The following is a 15,185-nucleotide window of genomic DNA, read 5'->3' as shown; positions in this document are numbered from 1 at the left end:
ATATGTCTGGAGATATTTGCACTTCTGTTGTAAAGAGTGCAGGTAGCTGATAGATTCCAACTGTTAGCAACTTCAGGATCTTCATCACCTTTAGAGCTAAGGCCATGTTTTTTCTGTAAACCCATGGCTCATAATTACACACCATAAAAGTACTAGGGCCTAGCATTTTCTTCCCAACATGGGAACTTATTAATGGCCGTCTTTGCTCTGGATATCTCCATTGGGTTGACCAATGTTTTGTCAAGCCCGCATGGTAGGCTTATGCTCTCTTTGCCTAATGTTGTCTATTTCAGACATTTTTGGGAAAGATGTCATACCTACATTGCAGTCTGTAGGCTTTTGCCACCTACTCTCCCTTACTCCCCCACCTTTTTAAAGATTTTATTTATTTATTTATTTATTTATTTATTTATTTATTCATTAGAGAGAAAGAGAGAGAGAGAGAGAGAGGCAGAGACACAGGCAGAGGGAGAAGCAGGCTCCATGCAGGGAGCCCGACGTGGGACTCGATCCTGGGTCTCCAGGATCAGGCCCTGGGCTGAAGGTTGGTGCTAAACTGCTGAGCCACCTGGGCTGCCTTTACTCCCCCTTTTAACTCTTTCATTCGCATTATTTCCTAGTAAACTTTTTACATTCTTAACGCTGTTAAGGCTATAGAGGGACAAAATCTATTTTACACTATTAAGGATTTTAAATAAGATGTATTTCTGCAAAAAAAAAAAAAACAAACAACAACAACAACAAAAAAAGATGTATTTCTGCTATAATTCTCTAAATAGAAGAACTGTGACCTGCTACAGAGGTATCTGCTAAAGATTGGCTGAAACAATGAGAGGGAAAAAAAGGGAAAAATAAATCATTCCAAATTAATCCATAGGTGGAATACTATTTAGGATGTAAGTGGGAAAAAGAAAGATACATACGAAAGGAGGGATGATAAAGTTCCTAGATGGTTTAGATGGTTAAGAATCTGATTCTTATTTCTGATTGAGTAATGATTTAAAAAAAATGAGATTGGGCCCTCCATCCAGTCTTGCTCCCCATGGAGTCCGTGTCAGCTGCTTTTTTTCTATCCCTCTACATTGGGTTGGGACAGGCAGTTAAGCATCCGACTCTTGGTCTTGGATCAGGTCATTATCACAAGATTCTGAGACTGAGCCCTGAGTCAGACACCATGTTCAGCGGAGAGTCTGCTTGATATTCTCTCTCCACCTCCCTCTACCACTCCCATTCATGTTCTATCTTAAATAAATAAGTAAGTAAGTAAATAAATAAATAAATAACTCTTTAAAAAAAAGATAAATGCAATGATACCAGCATGTCAATCCATAAAAACAAAGAACAGGTTCCTCTAGACAAGAATAGGGCCAGGAACACTATATGTGCCAATGACCCTCATGTCAGAGAAGATTTAAAGCCTCCTTTCATTAACTAGAACTCTTAAAGGCATATTGGTCATAAAGATAGGAAGAATATTAAGGAAGAAGTTTGTAGACTGAAATGGTTCTTTATAGGAAAGATATAATTATTTCCTTTGTTATTGAATCAACTCAAAATGTCTACCTCCCTTATGCCCCATCACCAGGATTATTTCTATTTTTAGAAAGATGTAACTAAAAATGTCCTTGACCTGAAATCAAAGGACCTGCTTCTGTCAATTATTTGCTGTATGGTCAAACATTTCCTGCTCTCTGAGAATGAAAATGGAATGATAATCTTGGCTCTGCCTGATTTGTGGGACAATTGCGATAACTGAATGAGACAATAAATATATTGAAGCTTCCCTTTACTTTTGGGCGTCATATCTACGGATGTATATACATGTACTTAAAGTAAAAGGTGAAGAAGGACTTCATAAAGGAAGTGCTGTAATAACACACACACACACACACATACACACACACAGACAGGAAAAACGACGTGAACATACAAACATTGGATGCAGGATGACACAGATTTTATTAGGAAAGAACGGAAGGAAGAAAGTTCAAAGCCATTGCAAGGAGTTTAGTAACCTGGCAGGACTTACTAACTCTAATGCATCTATCTAAACAGATGATCAGTACTGGTCACTGCGGAGAGCTAACTATGCACTCATAAGAATGTGTTTATATGCTGTAGAAAGAAGTGAAGGTGATGATCACTTTTTGGAGACTGAGAGTGTGAATCAGTGGATGTTGACCAGCATCTGGGGTTGACCAAATGTTGTGGCTCAGCAATTGCTATAGTAAACCAGAGACACTAGAATACAATCAAATTGAAGTAGATTGCATTTCCTCCGTAGACTCATGAGCATTGTTGAGAAAGATGACAGGGGCAGTGTAAGCATGTGTTCCCAGGAAAGCTGAGGGAGTAACTTCTTGTAAGACAGGAACTTTGGGAAAATGGCGTAGGATATATACTCCAGTGAGTGCTGAGTCTATGGCAAGTTGCTCAGCAGCAGCAAGGCTGGCAGCAGCTAGACACACAGCATGTGGGCTTGCAGCAGGTGGTCCTGCAGCAGGTGGTGTGACAGCACGTTGGGCGGCAGCAGCAAGGCTGGCAGCAGCTGGACCCGCAGCCACTGGACCCACAGCAGCTGGGCTGGCAGCAGCTGGACACACAGCATGTGGGCTTGCAGCACGTGGTCCTGCAGCAGGTGGTGTGACAGCACGTTGGGCGGCAGCAGCAAGGCTGGCAGCAGCTGGACCCGCAGCCACTGGACCCACAGCAGCTGGGCTGGCAGCAGCTGGACACACAGCATGTGGGCTTGCAGCATGTGGTCCTGCAGCAGGTGGTGTGACAGCACGTTGGGAGGCAGCAGCAAGGCTCACAGCAGCTGGATCCACAGCAGCTGGGCTCGCAGAAGGTGGTCCTGCAGCACGTGGTCCTGCAGCACGTGGGCTGGCAGCACGGGGAGCAGCACGATTCACTCATGGTGTCGCCGGGGGAGGCGTGGGCTTCTGTTCTGAGGTGACGTTCTCAGATTCTGACTGATGCCTCCTTCCATTCTGGGGCTTTTATACACTGGACCCCCTCAACCCCAACGTATGGACCAATGGGCAGGACTTCCCTTGTTTATACCGTTTTCCATAGTCACTGGCGGCTGGTAGAAGAGGAAGTTCCCTAAGTGTTAGGAATCCCTAGAGAATAGGTGCTTAACAGGTTTTAATTGAGAGTAACTCATAGGAACATTGTCAGAGGGAAGCAAGATGGTCACATTAGCAGCCTCGCTCTTGCTTCCGGGGCCATGGGATCACGTGATGCAGTTCCTGGGAAGTGGTTGGTGAGTCAGTTTCGTGCTCCTTGCCCAGTTAGTTTGGTTGCATGCAGACTAGGAGTATCCCTGAGGTGAAGGGAGCTTGATGGTGATATGTTCATAGTGATGAATTGCAATCATGCTGGAGCCCGAGTCTGTTTCCCCAAAGTGCCTCATTCCAGACGCCCGCAGGCATCTGTCTCTTGGAGCACCCTACCTCGTTTGCATAGGGCAGTGCATTCAAAGACACTTGGGTGGAGGACATCTGGCATCATGTCTTCCATATGTCAAGGCCGAATCGAGCAGGTGGATAGAAACAGGACTAAACCAGCATCCATGAACATACTTCCTGAGTGACCAGCAGTCCTGCTCTGATTTACCCAGAAATGGGTGTTTTCCCAGGCCGTGGGCCGTTCAGTGGTATAAGTGGGGCAGTTTGGGATGAGTCGGTGACCCTCGTCCTAACCTTGTTAACCAGCAGAGTGAGTTATTTAATGACACTGACTCCACAGTTACTGTTTTCTCTTCCTCCCTCCCCCCCGCCCCCCGTGCCATCCCTTCTCCTCCTCTTTTCCCTCGTCTTTCTCCTCTGTCTTCCTTTAACACAAATTGTGCCTGCCTGCCTGCCTGCCATCGAGAAGGAGAAAATGTGGGGTCTGAGTTGAGAAAATCGTACTGTAGATGATGCTTACACATGCCAGCCATACATCTGAGATCTTCCTGTGTTCAGGACAATTTCTATGCAGCAGCAGATCTGCATCTCTATGCCTCAGGGTGGCTGTTTTCATGCAACAGCAGGATATCATGTTGCCTTGGTGTGTGCCGCACTGACTGAAACGCTCAACCAATGCTTCTGGAGAGTTGGTTTATGTGACTACAGGGCTGTCCTTGCTCCTGAAATAGGAGAATCCTGACATGGCTGTTTCTTTTTTTTTCTGATGTATTTCTCAGGATTGAGCCAGTTGAAAACTGTGACGCTGGCCTCCATCCTGTATCACTTCCCCACCTTCCAACCAGTGGGATCTGCCCTCCCTCCCGCAAGAAACCACATGCCTGAATGCTGTTCTTCAGAGTAGCTTCTGGGCAAAACCAAACTCAGATTTTACCTATCTCTGTCCTGATTTCCTCACTTCTACCATGGGAACCTTAGGATGTACTTTAAGAATTCCTTCAAGGATTAGGAGGGAGGAGTTAAGTGGCAGAGAAGGAGGGGGCCATGGGCTTTCCTGATCCCTCCAACACAGCTCTGTTGAGGTCAGGTCACTTGGAACACCCAGGAAATTGATAGGAATGTGGGAAGAAGGATCTGTGTGTTTGGGGACACATGGCCCCTGCAGGTATGAAGTGTGTTTAAGTGAATTGGGGGAGAGGAAAACTGTTGTGCCACAGAGGGGAGGGGGGCCGTTTCTGTGGGGAGAGAAAAGGGAGACAAAGAGAGAGGGGTTGAGAGAGTCCGGTGTTGGGTACACCCAAGAGGAAAAGTCCCTGGGGCACGTGTGTGGCTCAGTTTGTTCAGAGTCTGACTTTGGCTCAGGTCATGATCTCTGGGTCCTGGGGCTGAGGCCAGCATCAGGCCCTCTCAGTGGGAGCTCAGTGGGAGTCCGCTAGTCCCCTCCTTCATTCTCTGTCCCAGACACCTGTAATGCTCGCTTTCTCCCTCTCTCTCTCTCTCTCCGTCCCTCTCTCTCTCTCTGTGTGAAAAAAAAAAAAAGACGGATGACACGAAATGTAGGAGAAAGTTGCATGAGGGAGCGTAAATACAGCTTATATTTTGCCCAACACATGTAGCTGGTAAGTAGCAGAACAGGTATTTAAATAGTCTTCTAAACGATTCCAATTCTCATAACCAAGATCTATCGTCGTCTAGGATAGAGAACCTAGTGATTGAAGATAAAATTGCAGATGAAGAGTTGCACAATCACTGAAGGGGAGTAGTACAGAAAACGGATAATGCAAGCTCGCAGCATCCTCCGAAGTTGGCACAAACAGACGTAGGCCCCATAATGGGGTGGGGGTGGAAGCTAGGAGCTCTGTAGAATCTTTCCCTAGATTTCTGTCTGGAAGTTTTGTAGTTTTGGGCTTTACATTTGGGGCTATAATCTATTTGAGTCGGATGTTCTCTATGAGATGAGGTATGGGTTGAAGTTTATTTTGAGGTGTGGGGGGACATGTCTGTTTAATTGTACCAACACCATCTGTTTAAAAGACTACACTTTCTCTGCCTATAAACTTGGCACCTTTCTGCAAAATTCAATGCCTAATCAACGTGTGTCTATTTGTGGACTCTCGGTTTTGTTGCACTGATTTCTATGTTCATCATTTCATGTGTAGCCCACCAAACAGCTCTGTTTTTGAAACCAAGATGGAGTTTCAGTGCACATGCTATTTTGAACAAGTTACTTTCCTCAACACTGGTTTCCTCAGCTCCAGTATGGAAGTAGTGATGCTCACTTTCCAGGATTGTATGACAAATAAAGACTGTGCAGGTAAAGCATCTCTCTGAGTGCCCAGTGTGTGGCAGGTCCTCAGGAAATGTCAGGAATTCTTCCCATACGTTCTCTGCCTTGGAAACGGAAGTACTCTGGCAGAGAATTCCAGATACGTCCTCTAGGAAGAGGATACTCTCTGTCACATGTAGTGTGTTAACTATTCCAAAGCATTTTTATATCTCTTGAGAAGGTGGCCATGATCAAAACCTCTTAATTTCTGCCCAGAGCCTTCCTAATCCTTGTCCTGCTGGGTGCCTTGGCAGTTGTCTTTATTATTCAGCTTTTCACCCAAAGATCAAGGTTTCAACCTTTGGGGAGGTCACCTAACTAACATCCGTCTTGATTTGGAAGAGTGCATCCTTTCTGCTCCGTTTTTGTTTTCATTCTCCTTTATCCTCCTTTTCTTGAAAATTCGGATGTGAATTTCCTGTAGCCTATGTGTCTTTATCTCACAGAACACAGGAAGTTGGGGAAGCCTGGTGGCTCAGTGGTTGAGCATCTGCCTTCAGCTCAGGTGGTGATCCTGGAGTCCTTTAATGGAGTCCCACATCGGCCCCCTAACAGGGAGCCTGTTCTCCCTCTGCCTATGTCTCAGCCTCTCTCCCGGTGTCTCTCACGAAGAAAGAAAGGAAAGAAAGAAAGAAAGAAAGAAAGAAAGAAAGAAAGAAAGAAAGAGAAAGAGAGAAAGAATCTTAAAAGAAAAGAACACAGGAAATCGTTCTCTTTTTGTTTAGCGCCTAAAGACTGTGATTGGATCAAAGCAGTCTATGCCTACTGCATGGATACCTCAACTATCAGGACTCTACAAACTTCTCTTCTCTGAACAATGTCCAGGTCAGGAGATCAAATTGCCTCAAAGTTTGAGAGCCCAGGAATTGTGGCCTGAGCTTATGTGCTTGCAAGGCTGATTCTTCCCACCAATTTCTTTAAGAGAAATGAAATGAGGGGCACTGGGGTGGCACATTCAGAGAAGCATCCACTCTTGGTTTTGGCTCAGATCATGATCTCATAGTTGTGAGACTGAGCCCTGGGTCAGGCTCTATGCTCATGGGGGGAGTCTGTTTGAGATTCTCTCTCCACCTCCATCTGCCAATCCCACTCATGCACTCTCTCAAGTGAATAAATAAATAAATAAATAAATGAATGAAAAAATAAATAACTCTTAAAAAAAAGAGATAAATGTAATGATACCAGCATGCCAATCCATGACAACAAAGAACAGGTTCTTCTCGTCAAGAATAGGGCCAGGAACACTATATGTGCCAATGAACCTCATGTCAGAGAAGATTTAAAGCCCCTTCTCATTAACCATAAACTCTTAAAGGCATATTGGTCATAAAGGTCGAAGAATATTTAGGAAGAGGTTTGTAGACTGAAATGGTTCTCTATAGGAAACATATAATACTTTCCTTTGTTATTGAATCAACTCAAAATGTCTACCTCCCTTATGCCCCATCACCAGGATTATTTCTATTTTTAGAAAGATGTAACTAAAAATGTCCTTGACCTGAAATCAAAGGACCTGCTTCTGTCAATTATTTGCTGTATGGTCAAACATTTCCTGCTCTCTGAGAATGAAAATGGAATGATAATCTTGGCTCTGCCTGATTTGTGGGACAATTGCGATAACTGAATGAGACAATAAATATATTGAAGCTTCCATTTACTTTTGGGCATCATACCTACGGATGTATATACATGTACTTAAAGTAAAAGGTGAAGAAGGACTTCATAAAGGAAGTGCTGTAATAACACACACACACACACACACACACATACACACACACAGACAGGAAAAACGACATGAACATACAAACATTGGATGCAGGATGACACAGATTTTATTAGGAAAGAACGGAAGGAAGAAAGTTCAAAGCCATTGCAAAGGGCTTAGTAACCTGGCAGGACTTACTAACTATAATGCATCTATCTAAAAAGATGATCAGTACTGGTCACTGCGGAGAGCTAACTATGCACTCATAAGAATGTGTTTATATGCTGTAGAAAGAAGTGAAGGTGATGATCACTTTTTGGAGACTGAGAGTGTGAATCAGTGGATGTTGACCAGCATCTGGGGTTGACCAAATGTTGTGGCTCAGCAATTGCTATAGTAAACCAGAGATACTAGAATACAATCAAATTGAAGTAGATTGCATTTCCTCCGTAGACTCATGAGCATTGTTGAGAAAGATGACAGGGGCAGTGTAAGCATGTGTTCCCAGGAAAGCTGAGGGAGTAACTTCTTGTAAGACAGGAACTTTGGGAAAATGGCGTAGGATATATACTCCAGTGAGTGCTGAGTCTATGGCAAGTTGCTCAGCAGCAGCAAGGCTGGCAGCAGCTAGACACACAGCATGTGGGCTTGCAGCAGGTGGTCCTGCAGCAGGTGGTGTGACAGCACGTTGGGCGGCAGCAGCAAGGCTGGCAGCAGCTGGACCCGCAGCCACTGGACCCACAGCAGCTGGGCTGGCAGCAGCTGGACACACAGCATGTGGGCTTGCAGCACGTGGTCCTGCAGCAGGTGGTGTGACAGCACGTTGGGAGGCAGCAGCAAGGCTGGCAGCAGCTGGACCCGCAGCCACTGGACCCACAGCAGCTTGGCTGGCAGCAGCTGGACACACAGCATGTGGGCTTGCAGCAGGTGGTCCTGCAGCAGGTGGTATGACAGCATGTTGGGCGGCAGCAAGGCTGGCAGCAGCTGGACCCACAGCATGTGGGCTTACAGCTCGAGGTCCTGCAGGAGGTGGTGTGACAGCACGTTGGGAGGCAGCAGCAAGGCTCACAGCAGCTGGATCCACAGCATCTGGGCTCGCAGCAGGTGGTCCTGTAGCAGGTGGTCTTGCAGCACGTGGGCTGGCAGCACGGGGAGCAGCACGATTCACTCATGGTGTCGCCGGGGGAGGCGTGGGCTTCTGTTCTGAGGTGACGTTCTCAGATTCTGACTGATGCCTCCTTCCATTCTGGCGCTTTTATACACTGGACCCCCTCAACCCCAACGTATGGACCAATGGGCAGGACTTCCCTTGTTTATACCGTTTTCCATAGTCACTGGCGGCTGGTAGAAGAGGAAGTTCCCTAAATGTTAGGAATCCCTAGAGAATAGGTGCTTAACAGTTTTTAATTGAGAGTAACTCATAGGAAGATTGTCAGAGGGAAGCAAGGTGGTCACGTTAGCAGCCTCGTTCTTGCTTCCGGGGCCGTGGGATCACGTGATGCAGTTCCTGGGAAGTGGTTGGTGAGTCAGTTTCGTGGTCCTAGCCCAGTTAGTTTGGTTGCATGCAGACTGGGAATATCCCTGAGGTGAAGGGAGCTTGATGGTGATATGTTCATAGTGATGAATTGCAACCATGCTGGAGCCCGAGTCTGTTTCCCCAAAGTGCCTCATTCCAGACGCCCGCAGGCATCTGTCTCTTGGAGCACCCTACCTCGTTTGCATAGGGCAGTGCATTCAAAGACACTTGGGTGGAGGACATCTGGCATCATGTCTTCCATATGTCAAGGCCGAATCGAGCAGGTGGATAGAAACAGGACTAAACCAGCATCCATGAACATACTTCCTGAGTGACCAGCAGTCCTGCTCTGATTTACCCAGAAATGGGTGTTTTCCCAGGCCGTGGGCCGTTCAGTGGTATAAGTGGGGCAGTTTGGGATGAGTCGGTGACTCTCGTCCTAACCTTGTTAACCAGCAGAGTGAGTTATTTAATGACACTGACTCCACAGTTACTGTTTTCTCTTCCTCCCTTCCCCTCCCCCCGTGCATTCCCTTCTCCTCCTCTTTTCCCTTGTCTTTCTCCTCTGTCTTCCTTTTACACAAATTGTGCCTGCCTGCCTGCCTGCCATCGAGAAGGAGAAAATGTGGGGTCTGAGTTGAGAAAATCGTACTGTAGATGATGCTTACACATGCCAGCCATACATCTGAGATCTTCCTGTGTTCAGGACAATTTCTATGCAGCAGCCGATCTGCATCTCTATGCCTCAGGGTGGCTGTTTTCATGCAACAGCAGGATATCATGTTGCCTGGGTGCCGCACTGACTGAAACGCTCAACCAATGCTTCTGCAGAGTTGGTTTATGTGACTACAGGGCTGTCCTTGCTCCTGAAATAGGAGAATCCTGACATGGCTGTTTCTTTTTTTTTCTGATGTATTTCTCAGGATTGAGCCAGTTGAAAACTGTGACGCTGGCCTCCATCCTGTATCACTTCCCCACCTTCCAACCAGTGGGATCTGCCCTCCCTCCCGCAAGAAACCACATGCCTGAATGCTGTTCTTGAGTAGCTTCTGGGAAAAACCAAACTCTGACATTACCTATCTCTGTCCTGATTTCCTCACTTCTACCATGGGAACCTTAGGATGTACTTTAAGAATTCCTTCAAGGATTAGGAGGGAGGAGTTAAGTGGCAGAGAAGGAGGGGGCCATGGGCTTTCCTGATCCCTCCAACACAGCTCTGTTGAGGTCAGGTCACTTGGAACACCCAGGAAATTGATAGGAATGTGGGAAGAAGGACCTGTGTGGTTGGGGGCACATGGCCCCTGCAGGTATGAGGTGTGTTTAAGTGAATTGGGGGAGAGGAAAACTGTTGTGCCACGGAGGGGAGGGGGGCCGTTTCTGTAGGGAGAGGAAAGGGAGACAAAGAGAGAGGGGTTGAGAGAGTCCGGTGTTGGGTGCACACAAGAGGAAAAGTCCCTGGGGCACGTGTGTGGCTCAGTTTGTTCAGAGTCTGACTTTGGCTCCGGTCATGATCTCTGGGTCCTGGGGCTGAGGCCAGCATCAGGCTCTCTCAGTGGGAGCTCAGTGAGAGACCTCTCGTCCCTTCCTTCTTTGTCCCACACCCCTGCAATGCTCCCTTTCTCTCTCTTTCTCTGTCTCTCTGTCTCTCAAAAAAAAAATAGATGGATGACACAAAATGTAGGAGAGATTTTCATGAGGCAACGTAAATACAGCTTATGTTTTGCCCAACACATGTAGCTAGTGAGTAGCAGAAGAGGAATTTGAATAGTGTTCTTAACGATTCCAATTCTCATAACCAAGATCTACCGTCTTCTCTGATAGAGAAACTAATGATTGAACATAAAATTGGAGATGAAGAGTTGCACAATTATTGAAGGAGAGTAGTACAGAAAACGGATAATGCAAGCTAGCATCATCCTCTGAAGTTGGCACAAACAGACGTAGGCCCCAAAATGGGGTGGGGGTGGAAGCTAGAAGCTCTATAGAACCTTTCCCTAGATTTCTGTCTGGAAGTTTTATAGGTTTAGGCTTTACATTTGGGGCTATAATCTATTTGAGTCGGATGTTGTATACGATATGAGGGTTGGGTTGAAGTTTATTTTGAGGAGTGGGGGGACATGTCTGTTTAATTGTTCCAACACCATCTGTTTAAAAGACTACACTTTCTCTGCCTATAAACTTGGCACCTTTCTGCAAAATTCAATGCCTAATCAACGTGTGTCTATTTGTGGACTCTCGGTTTTGTTGCACTGATTTCTATGTTCATCATTTCATGTGTAGCCCACCAAACAGCTCTGTTTTTGAAACCAAGATGGAGTTTCAGTGCACATGCAATTTTGAACAAGTTACTTTCCTCAACACTGGTTTCCTCAGCTCCAATATGGAAGTAGTGATGCTCACTTTCCAGGATTGTATGACAAATAAAGACTGTGCAGGTAAAGCATCTCTCTGAGTGCCCAGTGTGTGGCAGGTCCTCAGGAAATGTCAGGAATTCTTCCCATACGTTCTCTGCCTTGGAAACGGAAGTACTCTGGCAGAGAATTCCAGATACGTCCTCTAGGAAGAGGATACTCTCTGTCACATGTAGTGTGTTAACTATTCCAAAGCATTTTTATATCTCTTGAGAAGGTGGCCATGATCAAAACCTCTTATTTTCTGCCCAGAGCCTTCCTAATCCTTGTCCTGCTGGGTGCCTTGGCAGTTGTCTTTATTATTCAGCTTTTCACCCAAAGATCAAGGTTTCAACCTTTGGGGAGGTCACCTAACTAACATCCGTCTTGATTTGGAAGAGTGCATCCTTTCTGCTCCGTTTTTGTTTTCATTCTCCTTTATCCTCCTTTTCTTGAAAATTCGGATGTGAATTTCCTGTAGCCTATGTGTCTTTATCTGACAGAACACAGGAAGTTGGGGAAGCCTGGTGGCTCAGTGGTTGAGCATCTGCCTTCAGCTCAGGTGGTGATCCTGGGGTCCTGGAATGGAGTCCCACATCGACCCCCCAACAGGGAGCCTGTGCTCCCTCTGCCTATGTCTCAGCCTCTCTCCCGGTGTCTCTCACGAAGAAAGACAGAAAATCTTAAAAGAAAGGAACACAGGAAATCGTTCTCTTTTTGTTTACAGCCTGAGGACTGTGATTGGTCAAAGCTGTCTATGCCTACTGCATAGGTACCTCAACTATCAGGACTCTACAAACTTCTCTTCTCTGAACAATGTCCAGGTCAGGAGATCAAATTGCCTCAAAGTTTGAGAGCCTTGGATTGTGGCCTGAGCTTGTGTGCTTGCAAGGCCGATTCTTCCTACCAATTTCTTTAAGATGAATGAAATGAGGGGCACTTGGGTGGCGCAGTCAGTGAAGCATCCACTCTTGGTTTTGGCTCCGATCATGATCTCAGGGTTGTGAGACTGAGTCCTGGGTCAGGCTCTATGCTCATGGGGGGAGTCTGTTTGAGATTCTCTCTCCAGCTCCCTCTGCCTTTCCCACTCATGCTCTCTCTCAAAATATAAATGAATAAATGAATAAATGAATGAATGAATGAATGAATAAATAAATAAATAAATAAATAAATAAATAACTCTTAAAAAAAGAGATAAATGCAATGATACCAGTACGCCAATCCATGACAACAAAGAACAGGTTCCCCTCGGCAAGAATGGGGCCAGGAACACTATATGTGCCAATGAACCTCATGTCAGAGAAGATGCAAAGCCCCTTTTCATTAGCCAGAACTCTTAAAGGCATATTGGTCATAAAGCTGAGAAGAACGTTTAGGAAGACGTTTGTAGACTGAAATGGTTCTCTATAGGAAAGATATAATAATTTCCTTTGTTATTGAAACAACTCAAAATGTATGCCCCATCACCAGGATTATTTCTATTTTTAGAAAGATGTAACTAAAAATGTCCTTGACCTGAAATCAAAGGACCTGCTTCTGTCAATTATTTGCTGTATGGTCAAGCATTTCCTGCTCTCTAAGTGAGAATGAAAATGGAATGATAATCTTGGCTCTGCCTGATTTGTGGGACAATTGTGATGACTGAATGAGATAATAAATATATTGAAGCTACAATTTACTTTTGGGCGTCATATCTACGTATACATATATATATACACATATATATGTATATATACATATATACATATACTTAAAGTAAAACTTCAAGAAGGACTTCATAAAGGAAGTGCTGTAATAACACACACACACGTACACACACACACACACACACACAGACAGGAAAAACGACATGAACATACAAACATTGGATGCAGGATGACACAGATTTTATTAGGAAAGAACGGAAGGAAGAAAGTTCAAAGCCATTGCAAAGGGCTTAGTAACCTGGCAGGACTTACTAACTATAATGCATCTATCTAAAAAGATGATCAGTACTGATCACTGCGGAGAGCTAACTATGCACTCATAAGAATGTGTTTCTATGCCGTAGAAGTGAAAGGTGATGATCACTTTTCGGAGACTGAGAGTGTGAATCAGTGGATGTTGACCAGCATCTGGGGTTGACCAAATGTTGTGGCTCAGCAATTGCTACAGTAAACCAGAGGCACTAGAATACAATCAAATTGAAGTAGATTGCATTCCCTCCATAGACTCATAAGCATTGCTGAGAAAGATGACAGGGGCAGTGTAAGCATGTGTTCCCAGGAAAGCCGAGGGAGCAACTTCTTGTAAGACAGGAACTTTGGCAAAGTGGCGTAGGATATATATTCCGGTGAGTGCTGAGTCTATAGCAAGTTGCTCAGCAGCAGCAAGGCTGGCAGCAGCTGGATCCACAGCCCTGGGCTAGGCACCCGGGCAGGCAGCAGCAGGTGGGCTGGTAGCAGGTTCTCCTGCAGATAACGGGGGTGCAGCAAGCTGGCTGGGAGCAGGGAGTGCAGCAGCAACTGGGGTGGCAGCAAGGCTGGCAGCAGCTGGACACACAGCATGTGGGCTTGCAGCAGGTGGTCCTACAGCAGGTGGTTTGACAGCAAGTTGGGCGGCAGCAGCAAGGCTGGCAGCAGCTGGACCCGCAGCCACTGGACCCACAGCAGCTGGGCTGGCAGCAGCTGGACACACAGCATGTGGGCTTGCAGCAGGTGGTCCTACAGCAGGTGGTCTGACAGCACGTTGGGCGGCAGCAGCAAGGCTGGCAGCAGCTGGACACACAGCATGCGGGCTTGCAGCAGGTGGTCCTACAGCAGGTGGTCTGACAGCACGTTGGGCGGCAGCAGCAAGGCTGGCAGCAGCTGGACCCGCAGCCGCTGGACCCACAGCAGCCGGGCTGGCAGCAGCTGGACACAGAGCATGCGGGCTTGCAGCACGTGGTCCTGCAGCAGGTGGTGTGACAGCACGTTGGGCGGCAGCAGCAAGGCTCGCAGCAGCTGGATCCACAGCAGCTGGGCTCGCAGCAGGTGGTCCTGCAGCACGTGGGCTGGCAGCACGGGGAGCAGCACGATTCACTCATGGTGTCGCAGGTGGAGGCGTGGGCTTCTGTTCTGAGGTGACGTTCTCAGATTCTGACTGATGCCTCCTTCCATTCTGGGGCTTTTATACACTGGACCCCCTCAACCCCAACGTATGGACCAATGGGCAGGACTTCCCTTGTTTATACCGTTTTCCATAGTCACTGGCGGCTGGTAGAAGAGGAAGTTCCCTAAGTGTTAGGAATCCCTAGAGAATGGGTGCTTAACATGTTTTAATTGAGAGTAACTCATAGGAAGATTGTCAGAGGGAAGCAAGGTGGTCACGTTAGCAGCCTCGTTCTTGCTTCCGGGGCCGTGGGATCACGTGATGCAGTTCCTGGGAAGTGGTTGGTGAGTCAGTTTCGTGCTCCTTGCCCAGCATTGGTAGTTTGGTTGCATGCAGACTGGGAGTATCCCTGAGGTGAAGGGAGCTTGATGGTTATATGTTCATAGTGATGAATTGCAATCATGCTGGAGCCCGAGTCTGTTTCCCCAAAGTGCCTCATTCCAGACGCCCGCAGGCATCTGTCTCTTGGAGCACCCTACCCCGTTTGCATAGGGCAGTGCATTCAAAGACACTTGGGTGGAGGACATCTGGCATCATGTCTTCCATATGTCAAGGCCGAATCGAGCAGGTGGATAGAAACAGGACTAAACCAGCATCCATGAACATACTTCCTGAGTGACCAGCAGTCCTGCTCTGATTTACCCAGAAATGAGTGTTTTCCCAGGCTGTGGGTATAAGCGGGGCATTTTGGGGTGAGTCGGTGACCCTC

The 15,185-nt window shown here is 46.6% G+C and overlaps 1 protein-coding gene across 2 annotated transcripts; it reads right to left on the bottom strand.

Moving 5' to 3' along the window:
- Nucleotides 1-7,561: 7,561 nt before the first annotated feature.
- LOC140606725 (uncharacterized) lies at nt 7,562-14,647 on the bottom strand. Of its 2 annotated transcripts, XM_072780508.1 has the most exons (4): nt 13,990-14,647; nt 13,865-13,914; nt 13,752-13,822; nt 7,562-8,445 (listed from the first exon to the last, which is right to left on the bottom strand). In XM_072780508.1, the coding sequence occupies exons 1-4, from the start codon at nt 14,409-14,411 to the stop codon at nt 8,044-8,046; spliced, it is 945 nt and encodes a 314-aa protein (XP_072636609.1). In that variant the 5' UTR covers nt 14,412-14,647; the 3' UTR covers nt 7,562-8,043. The 2 variants fall into 2 exon arrangements, with proteins under 2 accessions (XP_072636609.1, XP_072636608.1); XM_072780507.1 differs by lacking the exon at nt 7,562-8,445 and having other exon boundaries at nt 13,212-14,641.
- Nucleotides 14,648-15,185: the final 538 nt, after the last annotated feature.

The sequence above is a fragment of the Canis lupus genome, chromosome 16, assembly GCF_048164855.1.
Source record: "Canis lupus baileyi chromosome 16, mCanLup2.hap1, whole genome shotgun sequence".
Classification (NCBI taxonomy): domain Eukaryota; kingdom Metazoa; phylum Chordata; class Mammalia; order Carnivora; family Canidae; genus Canis; species Canis lupus.
Note: the sequence above shows the minus strand (reverse complement) of the source record. Positions and strands in the feature narration are given on the sequence as shown.

What these genes read in the sequence shown, in the direction of transcription:
- LOC140606725 (XM_072780508.1), bottom strand. Translation starts at nt 14,411, where the DNA reads ATGAGTGAATCGTGCTGCTCCCCGTGCTGCCAGCCCACGTGCTGCAGG. An exon ending in TGCCAGCCCAGCTGCTGTGG is followed by an intron (nt 13,915 to 13,989) that starts GTCCAGTGGCTG and finishes CACCTGCTGTAG; the next exon opens with GACCACCTGCTGCAAGCCCA. An exon ending in GTCCAGCTGCTGCCAGCCTT is followed by an intron (nt 13,823 to 13,864) that starts GCTGCCACCCCA and finishes GCTCCCAGCCAG; the next exon opens with CTTGCTGCACCCCCGTTATC.